The sequence below is a fragment of the Polypterus senegalus genome, chromosome 3 (genome assembly GCF_016835505.1).
Source record: "Polypterus senegalus isolate Bchr_013 chromosome 3, ASM1683550v1, whole genome shotgun sequence".
NCBI lineage: Eukaryota > Metazoa > Chordata > Cladistia > Polypteriformes > Polypteridae > Polypterus > Polypterus senegalus.
Window position 1 is genome coordinate 113,005,681 of NC_053156.1, and position 20,668 is coordinate 113,026,348.

The 20,668-nt window shown below is 36.0% G+C and overlaps 1 protein-coding gene across 1 annotated transcript in view; it reads left to right on the forward strand.

Annotated features, from left to right (window-relative positions):
- The window catches only part of LOC120526593 (dynein heavy chain 5, axonemal-like), a 259,504-nt gene that overhangs the window by 10,883 nt on the left and 227,953 nt on the right, over positions 1-20,668 (forward strand). The window contains exons 3-6 of the mRNA XM_039749755.1: positions 3,177-3,416; positions 14,548-14,699; positions 15,515-15,688; positions 16,192-16,396. Of these exons, the coding sequence (XP_039605689.1) occupies positions 3,177-3,416; positions 14,548-14,699; positions 15,515-15,688; positions 16,192-16,396 (771 nt within the window). The remainder of the gene's footprint in view (positions 1-3,176; positions 3,417-14,547; positions 14,700-15,514; positions 15,689-16,191; positions 16,397-20,668) is intronic.

Consider the following 20,668-nt stretch of genomic DNA (forward strand, 5'->3'; position numbering starts at 1 on the left):
CATTTTTGTGGCATTGGAATACAGGACCAGAAAGCTCCTAAACCGCTTGAAAAGTTATTTAACATTATTCTCAATATACTTTTGACATCCGAGAGTTTAGCAATGACCATTTTAGGAAAACGCTTGTTCTTATTCCACTGAAATCGATGGTAATGCTCCTAAATAAAAAAACAGAGGACTTTGGAAGCTTTTTTTTTTTTTTAACAAGAAGTCAAGAGGGAAGCAATTCATTGCAACTAAAACAAACAAAATGGTGGTTTTGCTGTGCACGTAAGTGCTTCGTTAATTGGTGTGACAGCTAGTGAGGGAGAGGTCAAGTGCATGCATACTCGTATCTTGCAATCAAATGACAAGAATTCAACAAACGTTATAGGTATATGTTTAGTTTTAATCAGTTCCAAGTATACTACAGATGTTTTAACATATAGGCAGAGTGGTAGTGCAGAGCTGATATTCCTCCCTTACAGAGCCAACTGTATAAGGGTTTGCATGTTCTCTCCTTGTGTAATTGTGCATTGATCAGTATTAGTAAGTAAGTTTAACTTGAAGTATTACCTATATTAACGCTGAATACTGGAAATATGTCGGTAATACTTTTCATGAAAATAAGTTTTAGTCCTTCGTGTAGTAAATAACATCCATTTCCTTTTTCCATACCCAGTCTGAACCCCCAACTGAACATTAGCAGGACATTAGCCATTGCTCCAACAGATCACACTGTTGTTAGAAAATAACTAAATTAAAACTAAACAGATACTTTAATAATAGGTATCTGTTGTTGGATTATGAGCTGCACACTCTTTACTACTTGGTTGTGCAATTGTGCCCTGAAAAGTATTGGTGCATCATCCAGAATATTTGCTCCTTGCCTTTTCACCCAGTGCTGCTACAATAATCACTCGCTCCCTGTGACTTAAATTTACCCCTAAGCCCATGTAGGATTAAGTATATATGAATATAACATATGTTCAATTCTTTTGAGTTGATTACCACTGCACAATAACCACTTCCTCACTAGCTGTTCCTAGATGACTGGATGATTTTGGACCTACTATAGTAAGCAATCTTTTTAGGCAAATAATGCAATGTTTTTTTTTTTTTTCATTTCATTACTTACATATTTGTCGACACCCATATGTAGCCCTGGAATTTTATGGGGTGCTGCCTGCTTCATAGAGAGTACACAATTGTCCTCTTGACTCCTTTTAATGCAAAACAGAGTGAACCCAGTATGTGCACTCACAATGCTAAGGACACCTGCCCTTCAGTACTGTGACTGCCAGGATTACAAGCAGTAAAGTCATAGAAGACATTTTAGAGGTTCAACAATCACCTCACAACACCATAACACCTCACAATGTACAAAATGTAAATGATGTCAATCATATTTTCCCTGCAGAATGTTTTTTGAAAAGTCAGGAAAAACACTCGAAAATGGCTAAAACACATGCAAAAAGCCGTTAAAAATCTTGAAAAATACTAAACAAATGCTGGAAATTTACAACATTCAAGTGTGAATGGTCCCAAAATCAGGGTTTGTATTCTTAATTCATTATAATTAGGTGCACATTATATATTTATTAATATAATTTGAATGAGTGAATAAATTGCAGAAAAAATAGACACTATAGTGTAAAAAAATAGAATTTTAAAACCATTCATAAAAAGTGACAAAAAATTAAAAGTTGTCTTACAGATATTGGTACATAATGGCATGCTTGGCAGCACAGTAGCACACATTTCCATATTGCTGTCATATGCTACGTAGACCACAGGTTTAAGCCTTGGCTGAAGTCTGAACAGTGTGTGCATACTATTGCTGTATTTACCTGGATTTTCTCTTTCAGATTTGCAATTCTAATTTGTACAAGTGTGTCTCAATGTGGTTTGGTATGTTAGTGTAACTTGATGTCCCTTCTAGAGTTGACTTAACTGCTGTATTGCGCTAGTGAAATGGGTTTAGAAATGGATGGATAGATACATGCTACAGAGTTGTATAGGGAATTCAATATTTAATTTCTGATACTTTTTTTTACTTAATTTAGAGACCTGAGTTATACATTTTTTTTACTGGTCCTGACCATCATCTTACAAGTTGCTCTAACCTAGGTATGTAACTCTACCTAAAATGCAGGCAAGGCTAATAATGAAGTAGGGCTTTTGCATCCTCTTCGCTCTCCTTTAACACTATTGGCGGAGTAATGGCTCTGAGGCTAGGGATCTGCACTGGCAATTGAAAGGTTGCCGGTTCAAATCCTGTAAATGCCAAAAGGGACTCTGCTCTGTTTTGCCCTTGAGCCAGGCCCTTAACCTGCAATTGCTGAGAACTTTGAGTAGTAAGAAAAGCGCTATATAAATGCAAAGAATTATTATTATTATTATATAAGCTGCACAGTCTTGACAACTGGACCAATCCTTGTTTCAAGTAGAATATAGGCATGCCTTTTTTGAATATTGGGGGTTTCTCGATTATGAGTGGAGATTTATTAATGAAGGAATGGGTCTTTCTTGCTTTATAATGCCCAGAAGATTTTCTTTAATAGTCTGTATTCGTATGCATCTGTAAACCTGACTTATTATTGTTCAGATTCAAGTGCAATAAGTTATTAATATGTGAGCTTGTTGGCACTCAATTAATCTTAGTTTTATTCAGACATAAAATAAACTATTGACTAAAGGAGCAAACTGAACAAGGGGAAACCAGATAAAACAGCAAAATGCTATGAAGAAGCTCAAATTAGCACTATTAACAGATACTCCAGAAACATGCCCTTTTAGACAGCAGTACTGTCCTGTCACATCAATCTCCACTGTAAATATTGTCAAGGGTGAAAATTTTGTAGGTAGATAATATAAGTTAAATGTTCAGTATAATTCTTTTCTTGCACACTCTTCTTTTCTTTCCAGAAACATTGTTGCTTGAAAGACTCTGCATTTAGACTTGGCAGAGAAAGTGATCAGGTTGGGACTGTGTTTGACTGTGCATTATTTCCTAATTTATGTCACCCATCCTCTCTTTTCCTTTACCTCATGGCCTATGATGAACATGTTAAACATAAATCCTCCTCTATTGAAAAAGAGCAAAGCAAACTTTACTTTAGATAGCTCAGAGACACATCAAATTAATGTAATTGATGATTAAATACTGTTTGTTTAACTGCTTATTTCTTTTTTAGACACAATTTGATATCGACCCTATTAGAATGGAACAAGATATTTTCTGTGGAGAAATAAGGAAGAGTGTCATTGATAGTCTGAGATCCCTTGTGAATGATATATATATTCCTCTGCTGAAAGCTCAGAAAGACTGGGGCATCTGTAGCCAGCCTAATGTTGCTCAGTTTCTATCCAGCCTGGACAAATATGCAATTGTACTACATGACTCTGCTGCTGTTACAAGATCTGAAAAGCAACAGGTAAGATTCCAGTAAAAGAAGAACAGATTCACTTGCAAAGAATACTGTAGGAAGTAGTGCATACTGCATACTTTGTAGAATTCACTCTCTTTCCAGTGAAATTTATTTTTTAGGAAAAAACTGTAGTTTGACATTCTTTATTTTATCTATAGGATGTAGTAGTCATGTGAACTCATAAAATAATGCCTAAGAATAATTTTCAGCTGTGTCCTTTCTCAGGAGCTATGAGGTAGTAGTACATATCACTGTACCTTTCTTGTATGTTGTTCACATGCCGTACACACACATGTAAATATAATAAAGCAATCTGAAATGTGAACATAAATAGAGAGTTAGGAAACCAGTTAGGCCTTGTTTTATTTTTTATTGTACAGTGTGTAAGTCTTGCATATATACTGTCAGGTATCATGCTAAGAATCCTCTTGCTTTTCTTAGGAAGCTCTGTTTGCTTCTGTTTCTCTCTAGTTTGAAGAGTCTGTCCTGCCTTCCTGCCTCAACATCATACTAATAGTAAATATCAAGTACCTTTATTAATGGAAGGACCAGTAGTCATTGTTGGGGTTTACAGATCTGAGACACATATGGAAGTGGTTTCCACCTCTTTGGGGAGTAAACAGAAAGACAGGTTACACTTCCCATGCCCCTATGAATGAAGACCATTTAAGAGCACACTAATAATTACACACATTGTGTGTATACGTGTATATATATATATATATATATATATATATATATATATATATATATATATATATATATATATATATATATATCCATAGATACTAGATATTTTTTTAAAAGTCACTGAATAATTTTGTGGACCTGACAAATGCTGGTTCATAATGGCTAAATACCAAGCTAGTACAATTTTCTAACACTATATGTAAAGTATGTGTTGTATAAAGTAATTATAAAAACACATTTTTCTTTTGAAAAAATCTATTAATTGTGAGAATTGTGTATTTTTGTTATAGTATAAACATAATGCTATTGTATAAATGCAGTGCTACTTTTAATAAGAGTTACTGTATATGCAGTAATAAGATTTTACATCAGCAAGACATACATATTTCTCAGCTCGAGGATCAACTGTCAAGAGTCCTCATTCAGTCTCATCAAGATTAAGGCATTTAACAGGCCTGGGGCCTCATGTATAACGCCGTGCGTAGAACTCGCACTATAACATGGCGTAAGCACAAAAGCCGAAATGTGTTTACGCACAGAAAAATCCAGATGCAGGAATCTGTGCGTACTCCAACTTCCACATTCTTCCGCTACATAAATCCCGATCAGCGTGAAAACTAACGCTCGTGCACGCGCATTATGTAACGCCCCAAATCCTCCCAGAATTACGCCTATTTGAATATGCAAATCCATATAAATCGCCCTTAAGCGCAGCCTTCTGTGAAAAGACAATGGGAAAAGCATGGGGAAAATATAAGAATTTCAGCGAATACCAAGTGGAGGCAAAGGAAAAACATACTATTTGTTCAAATAAACCGTGGTATAATCAACAAAATGAAGTTGATCGAGTGACATAGCGTGTTGGAGAAACTTGAAAGCTCACATTCACAAAATCGCACAGTGCCGGAAATAAAAAAGAAGTCACATATCAAAGTTGCCGTGAAAAGAAGAGTTGTAAGCCCACTGTCTGAGTGTCATATGAAAGTTTATTAGGGTACAGAGAAAAAAGGCACACGGTGGGGAAAAAGCACGAAATGTCAACTTCAATCTCGACATTTCCACTTTAATCACGTAGTTTATTTTGTCATTTAGTAGAACACTAGCAGAATACCCGCGCTTCGCAGCGGAGAAGTAGTGTGTTAAAAAGTTATGAAAAGAAAAGCAAACATTTTAAAAATAACGTAAGATGATTGTTAATGTAATTGTTTTGTCATTGATATGAGTGTTGTTGTCATATCTATCTATTTATATATATATATATATATATATATATATATATATAAAAAAAAGCTGCATTGGCAGCGAGAAGTAAAAAGAAAAGGAAACATTTTAATAATAACGTAACATGATTGACAATGTAATTGTTTTGTAATTGTCATGAGTGTTGCTGGCATATATATATATATATATATATATATATATATATTTATATATATATATATATATATACACACACACACAGACACATATATAAACATATATATACATATAAACATATATATATATATACACATCTATACACATATATATATACAGTTATATATATATACATATACACACATACATATATATATATACACATATATATACAAATCTACATATATATCTACATATATATATTAGGGTGGGACTCGATTAAAAAATTAATCCAATTAATTAGAGGCTGTGTAAGAATTAATCTTGATTAATCGTATGTAATCGCACACGTAAATTTGCCCCAAATCGCAAATGTTTTTTTTTTTATTTAAAACGGTTTTAGTGGGCGACAGAATCAAATAATAGACATGGACATGAATATTGTAAACTGAAGCTGTTTTAATTTCTGAAAAAAGCTTTTAAACTGCATTTGAATTCAAAACAGAAACAAAAATATCATCCCTGGTTAAAATTGGGCAGACTTAAAAATAAAGTGGTAGTTTAAGTACTTTAAGTACATTTTCAGAATAGTATTGTCTTTAAATAATAATAACCAAAATTTCACCATAAAGTGCAGTTTTTCTTCTTAAAAAAATAAGTCAGAAACATAAAAGGTAATTTGACCAGCTTACTCTTTAAACTCTGAGTAACATTAGCCAAAATTATTTTGTACATTAGGCTAAAACAGTGTGATCATTGAACATTTTGTAATTAGATGTAATTGGAATTACTAACGGTCACGGAAGTCCAATGATCCCCAGTAAGAGCCACAAAGTCTGCTTTCTGTAATGCATCTAATTTTGCTTGCTTTTCAGTGTGCACAAAACCATGCTTTTATCAAGGCTTCGCCGGTAGTCGAAATGATCAGTCGTAGGAACGCGCTTTATTCCGACTCTAACATTTTTGTAGCTGTGATGTGTGCATCAGTGTAATGGATGTACCAGGAAATCATGCATTGACAAAAGTTCCCGTTTGCTTGGAATTGAAAGTGTGATTAAATGCGTTATTTTTTAACGCGTTATGGAGTACATGCATCGAAGCTTCTCAACTGTGCTTGTGCTAAGAAAGGGAAAATTTTAAAAATAACGTAACATGATTCTGCGTTAACCTAATATTTTTCATACGTCCCAAACCAAGGAGATGGGAAGGTAAAATGAATCGGTAGCGCTACATAGTCAGTACATCCCCTCTCGGGAATCGAACCTCGAATGTCGGCGTTAGAGGCGAAGACTTTACAATTGCGCCACCGCTTGTCTATGCTAAAGTATGTATTTTAGATCGGGCTATAGATATACATTTATATATATACCCGTGTATCGCAGTGGAGAAGTAGAAGTTATGAAAAAGAAAAGGGAACATTTTAAAAATAACGTAACATGATTGTCAATATACAGTAATTGTTTTGTGAGTGTTATTGAATGTTGCTGTCATCAAGGATTTGATTATCATTATTTCTTTCAATCAGGCTCGTATTTGTGCGATGTGTTCAAGTTACATTCCGTGTTTGTCAATCGTTGTAAAGATAAGAGGTTTCATTCATCGATTAGTTCCTTACTGCATCAATAAACAGCTCGTCTTCCTTTTTATCTGTGATGTGACAAACTGCATGCACGGGTTTTTTTTACGCTGTCTTCCTTTAGTGGGACATTGACTTTTTCCACCGTGTGCTTTGTTTCCACAGTAGCTGCATTTATGAATATGCTTATCAGACGCTTCATATTTTTGCTGCCTTTTCAATTGTGTAATTCGGTTTTGTTCAGCACTCTTTGGAACTGTTTCTTTTTATCTGTGCACTGCATCAGTTCACGTGAGCCACTCGGTGTACTTGCATCGAAGGTTCCCAGCTGTGCTGGTGCCATCTCGTGCTATGTCCATAGCTTTATTTAATGTTACCTTAGTCCTGGCACTTAAAACTTTCTCTGGCAGTTTCGCTGAGTTTGTGTCAAACACCACCCTGACCATCTCATCTTCCTCTCCATAAGCACAGTCCTTCACCCGTGAATATTTACCCGTGGCAGTTTGCTATTGGATTGCCGCTGACGGATGGCCTTATATGGGCAGGCACTAAATTACAAACGCCAGCGGCAGCCTGTCTATGAACTTAATTTAAAGTGTAGGTTTACATCGTGCTTTGTTTCCGAAGTAGCAGAACTCGCTTCTTATTGTTTCGCTGCCTTCTCAATTATATAATGCATGTTTTCTTGAGCGCTTTTTTGAGGTCTTCCTGGTTTTCTATGTACTGCGTGATTACGGGAGGCGTGATGATGTCACACGAAACTCCCCCCACGGCGTTGAAGCTCATCTCCATTACAGTAAATGGAGAAAAACTGCTTCCAGTTATGACCATTACGCGTAGAATTTCGATATAAAACCTGCCCAACTTTTGTAAGGAAGCTGTAAGGAATCAACCTGCCAAATTTCAGCCTTCCACCCACACGGGAAGTTGGAGAATTAGTGATGAGTCAGTGAGTGAGTGAGTCAGTGAGTCAGTGAGTGAGTGAGTGAGTGAGTGAGGGCTTTGCCTTTTATTAGTATAGATTATAAACTTCATCTTAAAATCGTTTAATCAACCAGTTTCTCAAATCACATCGTAATTAAAGTAGCACGTTAAATGCTTTGTTTTGTATTTGATCTTCTACTCGTATGTGATCTATGTGTGTGAATCACTACTTGCTTCTTAAACTGGCTCTCTTCCTCCAACAGGACACAGAGTCCATTACATTTGTGATATTACAGCTTTCTGAATAACTAAAATACTGAGATGTATACGTGATGTCATTTTCATGATGATAGGAGCTAAAGCACATTATTAAACATGTGTTTCATGAGCCTCGTGCTCATGACAAGCATTTATCTTTTGTCGAAATTTGTTGCTGCGTTTTAGCTGTGTTGTTATTTTCTTTCTGTTTTATATTCAATATATATTGGCGTAGCCCCAAGAGTCCTTGCTTTTCTTTCCCCAAGTAACCGTTCGCCATACAATCAGCTCTGTAATAGACGTTAAGCCATCTGTAAGCTTAGCGCCCGATTCTTCAAAACGTTTAAAGAACATTGAAATATCTTCGTAGTACATGTTTAATTATTCTATCCTTCACGACACTCCCAGTGAAGAATATAGATTATTTAAATGAAGTTAAAGTTTTATCTGTATAATATAATAAACATATTCTGCTGCATTTCACCTTAAAAATGATATCGTCATCATATGTAAATACGCGCTTTATAAAGTGGCCCAGGTTGTGAGATATTATAACTGTAGTGCAAGTTTACAGTGGGGTGATTGTACTTATAAGTACAAACCGTTCTACAAGGAGCAATTGATTGAGTTCATTTAAAGTTCTTGGGATTAAACTGTTTCTGAACCGCGAGGTCTGTACAGGAAAGGCTTTAAAACGTTTTGCAGTGGCTGAGACAGCGTGTCCTTAAAGCTGTATACCGATAATTCTCTTTCCGATCAGCTGCTGCTGTGATTCACACTCAGATACAGTGATATAAATACTCTGAGTCGTGCAGTGAGAGTAATATGGAAAAAGATGATCCACTGTGGCAACTCCTAACGGGAGGAGCTGAAAGAAGAAGAAGAAGGAGAAGTGAGAGTAACAACGCTAAAGCAGTTATGGTATTTGGAATACTATGGCTGTTCCCTGGACCATTATATCGTTACAAGTTAATTACAATCAGATGCGTTACACTAATAAACAATATGCGGTTAGTTTCAGTGTATTTATAAAGCCGCGTCATGAAAATAATGAGTAATCACACAGGAACAGTACCATTGCTTTGACGCTGGGTGCCGCCAGTTTGCAAAACCGAGCGGAGAACTTGCGTACGACAAGGCATGAGGTACCGTGGAAAAGTGCGTGGCTTTACGCCAAGTGTAGGTTTTATACATCGCGATTTGAACATGGAAAAGTTCTTATGCAACATTTCTGTGCGTACGCACCGTTTATACATGAGGCCCCTGATCTATACCTAATCTATCCTCTCAGTCTTTATAATTATAATAAGACTATAAAATGACATCAAAAACTCAGAATCAGTGTCTCCATGATGGGACAGTTAACTTCGTAAGCTGGAATGTTAAAGGCCTGAATCACGAATTAAAGAGAAAGAAAGTACTCTCTCACCTAACAGGTCTAAATGCTAAAATAGTATTTTTACAGGAAACCCACTTACTAAGCAAGGATCAGTTCCGGCTGCAAAAGACTGGACTGGCCAAATGTTCCATTCTAGTTTTACAAAGAAAACTAGAGGTGTGGGAATTCTCATACATAGAACAGTACCATTTGTAGCATCAGATGTAGTATTGGATCCTGAAGGGAGATATGTAATGGTTATGGGAGACTTAACTAACTGTAAAATGATCTTGATGAATGTTTATGCACCTAATGTTGATGATAAGGAATTTATACTAAATTTTTTTGCATCCATTCTCAATCTGAACACTCATAAAGTTATAATGGCTGGGGACTTTAATTGTGTTCTAAATCCACTTTTAGATAGGACTTCCTCCACAGGGGAACGGCATCTAACACGCAAAGATAATTACAAAGTTTATAACTGATCACAACTTATCAGATCCCTGGAGGTTTTTAAACCCAAATTCAAGAACATATTCTTTCTACTCACCAGTACATCATTGCTACTCAAGGATTGATTACTTCTTTATAGACAATAACTTCTTGCCTAAGATTAAATCTTGTAAATACGATGCTATTGTTATTTCTGACCATGCACCTATGATCTTGGAGCTAAAATTACTAAGCCCCATACACTCACCCGCAGATGGCGCTCAACCGCTTCTATTAGCTGACGAGAATTGTACTGAATTTATATCCAAACAAATCAAATTCTTTCTAGAGACAAATACATCCCCTGAGATCTCTGCAGGAATACTCTGGGAAACTCTTAAGGCCTTCTTAAGAGGACAGATTATCTCATATCTTTCCCACAGAAATAAATCCGAGCCAAGAAAGTAGCAGAGATAAAAAGCGAAATTACTAAAATAGATGAAGAACATGCCAGACTACCAAGCGAGACTCTACATAGGAGGAGGCAGGCTCTACATTCAGAATTAAACCTCTTGACAACTAAAGAAACTGAACAACTAATTTACAAATCCAGACATCATTATTATGAACATGGAGAGAAAGCTAATAAGCTTTTAGCTCAACAAATTCACAAGCAAGAAGTGCAACGCAATCTCGTAATCACTAACACGAACGGAGATAAAATCATCGAACACAAAAATATAATGCACACTTTCAGAGACTACTATAAATCCCTATATACTACTGAGTTTAAAGAAGACAATACACAATCTAATGCATTTCTGGATACATTACAGATACCACAAATAGAGGCTTTAGTGTGGAGGAACTTGATAAACCTCTGGCATTATCAGAATTACTAGATGCTATAAAGTCACTCCAAGGTGGAAAAGCAGCAGGCCCTGATGGCTACCCTGCAGAGTTTTACAAGAAATTCTCCGCTCAGCTAGCTCCCTCCTATTAGCAACATTTACAGAAGCCAGAGATAACCAATCTCTTCCACAAACCTTTCGCCAAGCACTAATCACTGTCTTTCCAAAACAAAATAAGGACTTATTACAATGTGCATCATACAGACCAATTTCACTTCTGAATAACGACGTTAAAATACTCTCTAAAATCATAGCTAGAAGGATGGAGAAAGTGCTCCCTCGTAATATCACAAGACCAAACTGGATTTATTAGGGGCCGCACTTATCTTCAAATCTTCGACGCCTGTTTAATGTAATATACTCACCAACTAAATCAAACACCCCAGAAATATTATTATCATTGGATGCAGAAAAGCATTCGACATGATTGAATGGAAATACCTTTTACTATTTTGGAGAAGTTTGGGTTTGGCCCAACATTTGTGCATGGATTAAATTACTGTATACTAACCCAGAAGCTTCAGTTTGCATCAATAACATTTGCTCAGACTACTTTAAACTAGAACGTGGTACTAGACAAGGATGCCCTTGTCACCGCTGCTGTTTGCATTGCCATTGAACCACTGGCAATACATTGTCGAAATACTGATCAGATAAAGGGGATTAGCAGAGAAGGACTGGAACAGAAAATCTCATTATATGCAGATGACATGGTACTGTATATATCGGACCCAGAAAATTCTGTGCCTGCAGTCTTAGCAGCACTCACAGAATTTCAAAAGATCTCTGGTCTCAGAATTAATCTGAATAAAAGTGTACTCTTTCCAGTGAATTCTCAAGCATATAATATTAGATTAGACACCCTACCTTTTATCATTGCAGAACAGTTTAAATACCTAGGGTAAACATCACAAGTAAACATAAAGCTCTTTATCAACAAAATTTAGCGTCTGCATGGAAAAAATTAAACAAGACTTGCATAGATGGTCAACCCTTCATCTCACACTAGCTGGAAGAATTAACACTGTTAAGATGAATATTCTTCCTAAGCTCCTTTTTATTTCAAAACATCCCAATATACATTAATAAATCATTTTTAAGCAATTAGATTCAACAATAACCTCATTTATTTGGAATTCAAAACATCCACGCATCAAAAGAGCGACCCTACAAAGACAAAAGGCAGAAGGCGGCATGGCTCTACCTAACTTCCAGTTTTATTACTGGGCAGCAAATATACAGGAATAAGAACCTGGACACAAATTGAGGAACATACACAGGCTTGGACCGCAATAGAAGTAAAATCCTGCAGTACTTCTTTGTATTCCTTGCTCTGTGCTCCAATAAACACACGCTATCGGCAATACACTAATAACCCAATTGTGCTCCACTCACTTAGAATCTGGAACCAATGTAGAAAGCATTTTAAGACGGAGAAGCTTCTATCTGTGGCACCCTGCAAGAGAACCACCTCTTTCAACCTTCACAAACATATGCAGTTTTAATATCTGGAAAAATTTGGAATTAACTTGCTTAGAGATCTTTATATAGACAACGTCTTTGCATCCTATGAACAATTACATTCCAAATTTAACATTCCAGCTACACATTTCTTTCACTATCTTCAAATCAGGAACTTTGTTAAACAGAACCTTCCAGATTTTCCTCATCTTGCACCCTCATCCATGCTGGAAAAATATTGCTCAATCTCAAGGACTTAGACTCCATCTCTACAATATATAAAATCATTTTACAATCCCTTCCTTTCAAAGATCCAAGAGGACACTGGGAAAAGATCTCTCAATTAATATATCAGAAAAGGAGTGGAAAGTAGCAATGCAGAGAATTCACTCGAGCTCCATATGCGCAAAGCATACAATTATACAACTCAAAATTATATATCGAGCACATCTGTCTCGACTAAAACTCTCCAAAATGTTTCCAGGGCATGATCCAACCTGCGAACGTTGCAACCAAGTCCCAGCCTCACTAGGTCACATGTTCTGGGCCTGCACCAAATTAACATTATTCTGGACAAAATTTTTAATTACCTTCAGACAGCCTTGGACTCACAATCCCTCCTAACCCATTAACAGCTGTGTTTGGGGTTCTTCCAGAGGGTTTAAAGTGGAGAAAGACAAACAAATTGTGATTGCATTCACTACACTTTGGCACGCAGACTTATTCTGATAAACTGGAAGAACCCAAACTCTCCTCTTTAAGTCAGTGGGAAACTGATGTGTTATATTATTTGAAATTGGAAAAATCAAATACTCAGTTAGAGGATCTGTACAGACTTTTTCAAAACATGGCAGGATCTAATCAGTAATATTTTAAAATAAGTTTATAAAGCACAGAGAATTTATTAATTTAGGTATGTTTAAAAGCCTTAAATTTTACGCCGTTTGGCTTGCTCTCTCTCTCAGGGTGGGGATCGATCTGTTCTTAACTTAATTTTTCTCTTTGTAAAAACTTGATTGCTTTGTATGGATTGTAATAAAATTAATAAAAAATAAATAAAATAAAAAATAATTAAGGCATTTTGTAAGTAAGTAGGTAGTATCAACTGAATTATCAGATAATTTAAAAAAAAACTTACATTCAGCAAGAATATTTATTAAAAGACAGGCATCTAGCTGAGCGCTATAAATTTGAAACCATTAACCTTGATACACTTATCACCCTAACCACAAATTTTACTTGCTTCTAAAGGCTAATTAAATCCTTATCCCCAAGGGAGACAGAAAGCACAGGTGAGTTCTTAGTCCTGTATGCTGTACCTCTATTTTTTCTGCAGGGTTTCATTTAGATCTGGTCTTATGCTGTGCGCTTCTCCTCATCTCTCTCTCTTTATTCAGTCTGCCTCCATTTATACTGGGCTCTCTATCTCTCACCACCATCAGCCTCCCCACTTCCTATGTGCTCAGTTAATTGTCTGTTTGTCTAGTATATCTTCTGACACAGAAGAGATCTAGCTAGTGTACCTTCATACAAATCAATTTCGCTATAAAGCTGTAAGAAATAGACACTGTACAGAGAATAGGCTGATTCTCCAACATGTAACATTCAAGTAAAACTAGTTGTAGTATACTTTCACTGAGACTATAATGTTCTAAACAATTGTATATACAAAAACATTAACATAATAATTGGATTGTAAAGCAGGGTTCAATATTGCAGTTGAACCACAAAAAAAACAGACATATGTTGACATATTATTAATAAAAGACTATTGTGAAAAGATTGTGTTTCTGAAAAATGTACATACAAGCTTAAAGTCAAGATATATATTTTAATGAGTTTTTTGTTAGAGTATAATGTGCTGTTCTGTAGGAGTATACAATGACTTCAGAAACTATTACAAGTAAGAGTGAGAAATCGTTATATATTAAATGGTGATTGTTTCAGTTATTTTAATTATGTTTTTGTCTGTGTTTGTAATAATTTTCTTTATGCTATGTATAAAAAATATTTGGCAGCTACCCACCTCTGCAAAAGCTTAATCTTTCTGAGCTAATTAAACTGAGGCCCTTTTCCCCTCTTGCTAATTAGCACACTTAGCACTTTTTAGAAAAACAGCTGTGAATATATCTCTTTTCTTCTTTTCAGATTTTAAAGAGACCAGTACGGCTAGTGAGTGCCGAGCTCATGCAACAGAGGATGATGGTCTTTGATTCAGAAATCATTAGTGAAAACGAGACTATTCTGTCGGATTGGATGAAAACACTTGAAGAAATCCTTAAAGAAGGTGGAGATGACAGGTGAGCTTCAATAGCTGCTTTTTCAATGGAGACAAATGGCATCATGTTTCAAAATTATTTAAATATCTCAAATTAGTGGAAGGCTGGGTTAAAATGTAACTTTTATCATACTATCCATTCTTTTTTAAACTATTTAATCTAGTATAGAATTCCTGTTAGTCAAAGTCTTTGTCTTTACCCTTTTTTTTTGTGGGTAGCAATACTAAGAGAGAACTTGCTACTGTGTAGTATAACACACTCCCAGTTGCAGGGACTTGCTTACTGACTTGGGCAGAAGGAGCTCTCCTTGAATTCCACTTGAAAAACTGTTGCTTACTCATTCAAAGACCCCAGGTTCAGGTCCAGCTCCTCTATGTGAAGATTTTACATGGAGAGCAATGGGACCCCTAGGGATTTCTAGACTGTGACAATTTGGCAGTATGGACCAGCCCTGGTCTTGCATTTCTCCATCCTAATTCATTTTTGATTCACCTTTGAATCTGCTATGCACAATATTAGAGAAAACTGTAGTATCTCATTAAAGAACAACACATCAAAAACTAGCACAACACTATGATATCCTTTTAATAAAGTAAGTCATCTTAAATTATTACTTATAGAAGTCTGCTGGAAATTAGTCAATTAGCATTTTTCTAAAAATGTTTATGTTCAGTTAATTGGCAACACTAAACTCTAAATTGGTCATATACCCTACTGTCATCAACTGGTTTATAAGTTGGATCTGATGTTGTCCTGGTAGGACTGACAAAGGCATGGCACATTTGTTGCTCTTTTAAAAGTTGTTGTGTTTAACAGTCTTTTTGTATTTATCGTAGGATTCTAGATATAAATACCACTCCCATAACTGAACTTGATCGATGGAGGAGGAGGCAAAGGACACTGGAATCCATCATGGAGCAACTAAAAGGGAAAGAATGTAAAAATGTCATTGGCCTGCTCATTGCCACTAAATCACGTCTTCTGAAAAAGTGGAAAGCCTTGGACATAAGGTGATGTTTCATAACAGAGATGTCATTACAGATTGCTACATCTTAGTTAACTTTGGAAGCTTCTCCTATGTTGTTCATTGTTTGTTTACTTACGGCATTCAGCTGTATGATAATGATCTTAAATGGCCGAGGGTTAATTTATTTCTTGTTAAAAACCCAATACATGAAGTGGAGGTGCATTTAATGGAGAAACCAGAAAAATCTTTCTAAATTAAAAGTGATGACAATATTGAACAGTCTAACAGTTTATTCAGTTAAAAGAATAACTAGATAAATTTAAAATACCTGCATATATGGATGCATTATTGGCACATATTAGTTATTAGATAACCAAGTGAACTTGTCACACTAAATGATCCTCATTCAGCTGTAAATTTTGTTGTCTGTTAGGGTTTATTTTGTTTATCAACTTTAATAAGTGAACCTTGTGTCCTTTATTACCCATATTATTGCAATTACTGTAAGAAGTCTAAGGCAAAGTTTTTTTTAATGTATTTATATAGCATTACAGACATAGCAAATGACACTAAAGGCAAAGTCAAATATCTTGAAGCACTCAGCCGTCATTTTGAAGCCTTAGCCAATGAAAACAACCCAGCAAATTTGATGAATACTGTTCTACCAGGAATATTTACTGCTTTCAAGCAAATGGATACAGTCTCCCGATTTCTTTCACGAAATGGTTATTTAGGTCTGCTGCTTACAAAGGTAAGAAATAGTTTCTAATACTGTGTGATTGAGAAGGAAGCCTGACTTGACTGGCAGTTAAGGGGTTAACATTTCCAGCTGTATTTGTTATGCCCATGTTGTACTGTAAAGAGCTGGGGTCAGTTCATTAGCACCTTGCTCCTTCTCCACTATATGCTACAATACTGTGCATGGATGGTATGATAATAAAGCCATTTGACTTGAATTATTTCAACTTAAAGGTAAATCACACTAGTGGAAATTAACAGGAAGAGTATTTAGGAATATGAAAGCACTTCTTTATGCAAAGAATTGTTGGAATCTGGAACAAACTACCGAGCCATGTAGTTGAAGCAGAGACCCTGACAACCTTTAAGAGGTATTTAGATGAGATATTAGGACTGCTTCACTATCAGCTAAATGTGGCTTGTAGGTGGCACCACTGAGCCCCAAACTGCCAGACACAATTGCACCACAACAGTCCCAGTTCAGCTAAAGTGCTTTTAATTTAAACAATTTCTTCATACAGGGTTCTTTTATTCAAAATACAGCAGAACTTTTTTTTCTTTTTTCCACTCCTCCCAGGTGAGCTTTGTTCTTCCTCCATACCCAACACCAACTCCCCTGAGGCAAGTGGAGGGCTCTTTTTTACCTCTGGATCTGGGAGTATTTCTGGTGCTTAATCTTTTGCCCTGGAGAAGCACTTCATGATCAGACAGGACCCTTATATCATTAATATCCAATATCTTCCACTTGTGAACCCCACAGAATCCAACAGGACAGACCCATGGGACCACAACTCCCATTTTGCTCTGCATGTGTCCATCCTGGGGGGTGTCGGGTGCCTGCCACTTTGTGTAAAGGGAGTGTGTGTGGTTGTGCTCTCCCCATAGCAGGCAGTTAGCCACTGTGTTGACTTTCCTGGTTCCTGAATACATCCTGGGTACTTCTCAGTGGATATTAGGAGTCTGCTCACGATGTAGCTACTGTAACATCCTTCCACTGAATGGTCTCCTCTTGTTTGTCATATTTTTATGTTCTTATGTAGAAAGTCAAATACTGCCTTTTTTATTTGTAATATTTATTTATTGTACGCTGTAACTAAATGACAAAAAATCCATTTTTTTTTCACTCAACAATAAAAGTACTTTACAGTGATTTTGTAGCTTCAGGCAAAATTAGATTATGTGAATGTTAAATTTTAGAGAGGGGGCTTAGGCATGTGATGCTGAGTCATTCTATGGGAAACAAGTCTTTAATTTGCTCATTATTTCTTTAGTTGATGAGTATTGCTTCATAGCCTGCTAAATAATAATATAATATAATTTTATCAACTTTACTTAATTCAGTTCAGGGTCACAGGAGGCTGGAACCTATTTTGGTAGTTGTCGTACACAAGGCACAAAATATAAATGGACAGCGCTAGTGCATTGCAATATAATACAACTTTTTATTCCATATATAACAGGGTCGCACAAGCTGGCACAGTTTTAGTGCTGGTCCCAAGCCAGGGTAATTTGGGGAGTGTTGCGTTAGGAAGGGCATCCAGCATAAAACCTGTACCAAATCAAAAGTGACCATGAGAAACATAATATCCATACCGGATAGGTCGAAGCTCTGATTACCATCAACTGCCACCAGTGCTGCTGTCCAGCAGGGTATCAGTAGAAACTATGCACCTCCTGGCAAAGAAGGCAAAGGAGAACAAGAGGAGGAAGCAGGGTCAAAAAGAATGGGAGAGAAGGAAGGGAAAAAGTGTGAAGTTTAGAGTCAGAACTTTGAATGTTGTTACTATGACTGGTTAAGGGTGAGAGCTGGCTGATATGATAGAGCAGAGAAAGGTAGATGCACTGTGTATACTGTAGACCAAGTGGAAAAGGAGTAAGGCCTGAAATATCAGAGGTGGGTGCAAACTGTACTACCATGGTTTGGATGGGAAGAGAAATTATGTAGGGGTAATTGTAAAGGAAGAGTATGTTAGGAGTGTTTTGGAGGTGAAAAGAATATCTGACAGAGTGATGATGTGCATAAAATTGGAAATTGAGGGGGTAATGTTAAATGCTCTCAGCACATATGCTTTGCAAGTGTGATAGGAGATGGAGAAGAAACGAGATTTCTGGAGTGAATTAGATTAAATGGTGAAGTGTATACCCAAATAAAAAAAGTGGTGATTGGAGCGATTCTTAATGGGCACATTGATGAAGGGAACAGTGGTGTTGAGAAGGTGATGGTCAGGAATGGCGTTAAGAAGAGAAATGCTTAAGTAGAAGGTGGTTGACTTTGCAAAATGATGGAAATGGCGGTGGTGAATACATATTTTAAGAAGGAGGAGGAACACAGGGTGACATAGGGTTTTGCTATATTGGCAAAAAAATATATATACTGTATATCTATATTATATAAAACTATATATTTTCTGGGACTTTGACAATAATGATAGTTGGACAATATTTTGCATCTTTTATAAACATGTTTGTAAAAGTCTTTTTGATCTAGTTTGGCCTTGTTAATATGATATTAATTGTAGCTTACTAGATTAATGGAAAGAACAATTAAGGAAAACAGGTCTTATTTATTTACTTAAACTGCGTAAAAAAGAATTAAAATAACACAAAAACATTAAAACTGCCAGTCAAAGTATTAGTGAAATCAAACAGTACAAGTATAAGTAAACCATTTCAAAGTGGCCTATAGGATTTACACAAAAAATTAGACTAAGTCCAACAAAACTTTTATAATGAGAGCATTTTAAACAGACACTTACCCTTAAAGTAAACAAGATATGTATACAAAGGGAATAAAATACTAATCATAATTGAACTACAGGGCATCAATATTGCAGTCTGGATAAATATAAACTGCTCTGCTGTAAGATGAATTGTGGAGCATACAAGCAGAACAAAAATCTAACATACTGTATTATACTATAGTGTAAAAATCCAAGGTTCTGTGAAATATTGCACAGGAAAAAAATCCATAGCATTTTTAAACAAGTTCTGTCCAATATTGCAAAAAGATACAAAAAAACAATCTATAACATTTTAAACAAATTACTAACTTCAAGTTCAGTAGAATATTGCACAAAGATATCAGAAAAGTAAAGCAATTGTAAAATTCTACTGAGGAAACTTGAAGTTGTGTGACAGAAACACCAGTCTGTCCACAGCATCTGGCTTCAGAACAGCACGGTTACATATTACAACATTTCCTCTATTGCTGAAAGCCTTCTCAAAAGGGCTGCTTGAGGCAGGGATGAAAAGGTTCTTTTTTTGCAAGTTTCCACAATTTGGGGAAATGTACATCTTGTGTTTTCCAACTCTCAAGTGGATTTACATCACTGTCCACCTCAAGTATCATCAAGTGTCTCTTGATCTCTTTTCCAATGGCAATATGCATAGACTCGCCTTCTCTGAATTCCTGTTTTTTTTTTAAATAGCTGCCAAAAGACTTTTTTTTTTTTTGCTCCCTCCCTGGTGTCATCACCTGCACCAATTGGGCTGTCTTCTTCAGTTACCATAGCCATGAGTTCTGTTGTAGCTGCTGTTGTAATGGCTTCAATCTTGTCATCATTATTGTAACTGTTTTTGAACTGTGTTGATGCCAAACTGGGTACTTGGTGTTCAGATACCCTAGAATGGATTGCTGCCAGGACTTTGGTGTTAAACAAGTCCAACACAGGTTTTAAGTTGCTCACCTAAACGAGCATCTGTGAAGTCCAGAAGAGGGCCAAGTGCTTTATTTACAGCACCTCAACATCTTGCCAGGTAGGGTCAAGATACCTGTATTTTTGTCTGAAGTGAATGTGTGACAAATGGCATTTTTTGTTCAATCTCTCTATGATGTGCTGTCTTGAACCCCATCTTGTTGGTGACTTGTTGATGAGACTGTGCTCTGGAAGTTCAGCTACTCTTATGCATCAGCAAGTGCTTTCTTCGTTTTCTATTGGGAAAAAGCTCCAACCACTTTTCTGCAAACTCCAGTGGCTCTATCTATTCTTGGATCCTGCATGTTCCTCTCTGGAAAACATTTAATATAGGAAGAAAAACATTATGAGCCAGTTGAGACATTTCAGTTGAACATTCAAAGTGTGCTGGTATGTAATAATGAAATGACAATATTATCTTATATATATCATTTATTTTGGAATTTAATGTATTATTTTATATTACATTTATATTTAGTTATATTATTTTTTCATTAACAGCTTTAATTATTATCAATGTTCTTTTTGTATTTTTAAACATCCTAATAAACATAAGCTCTACAGTACGTTGTTGGTGTCAGAAAAGAAAA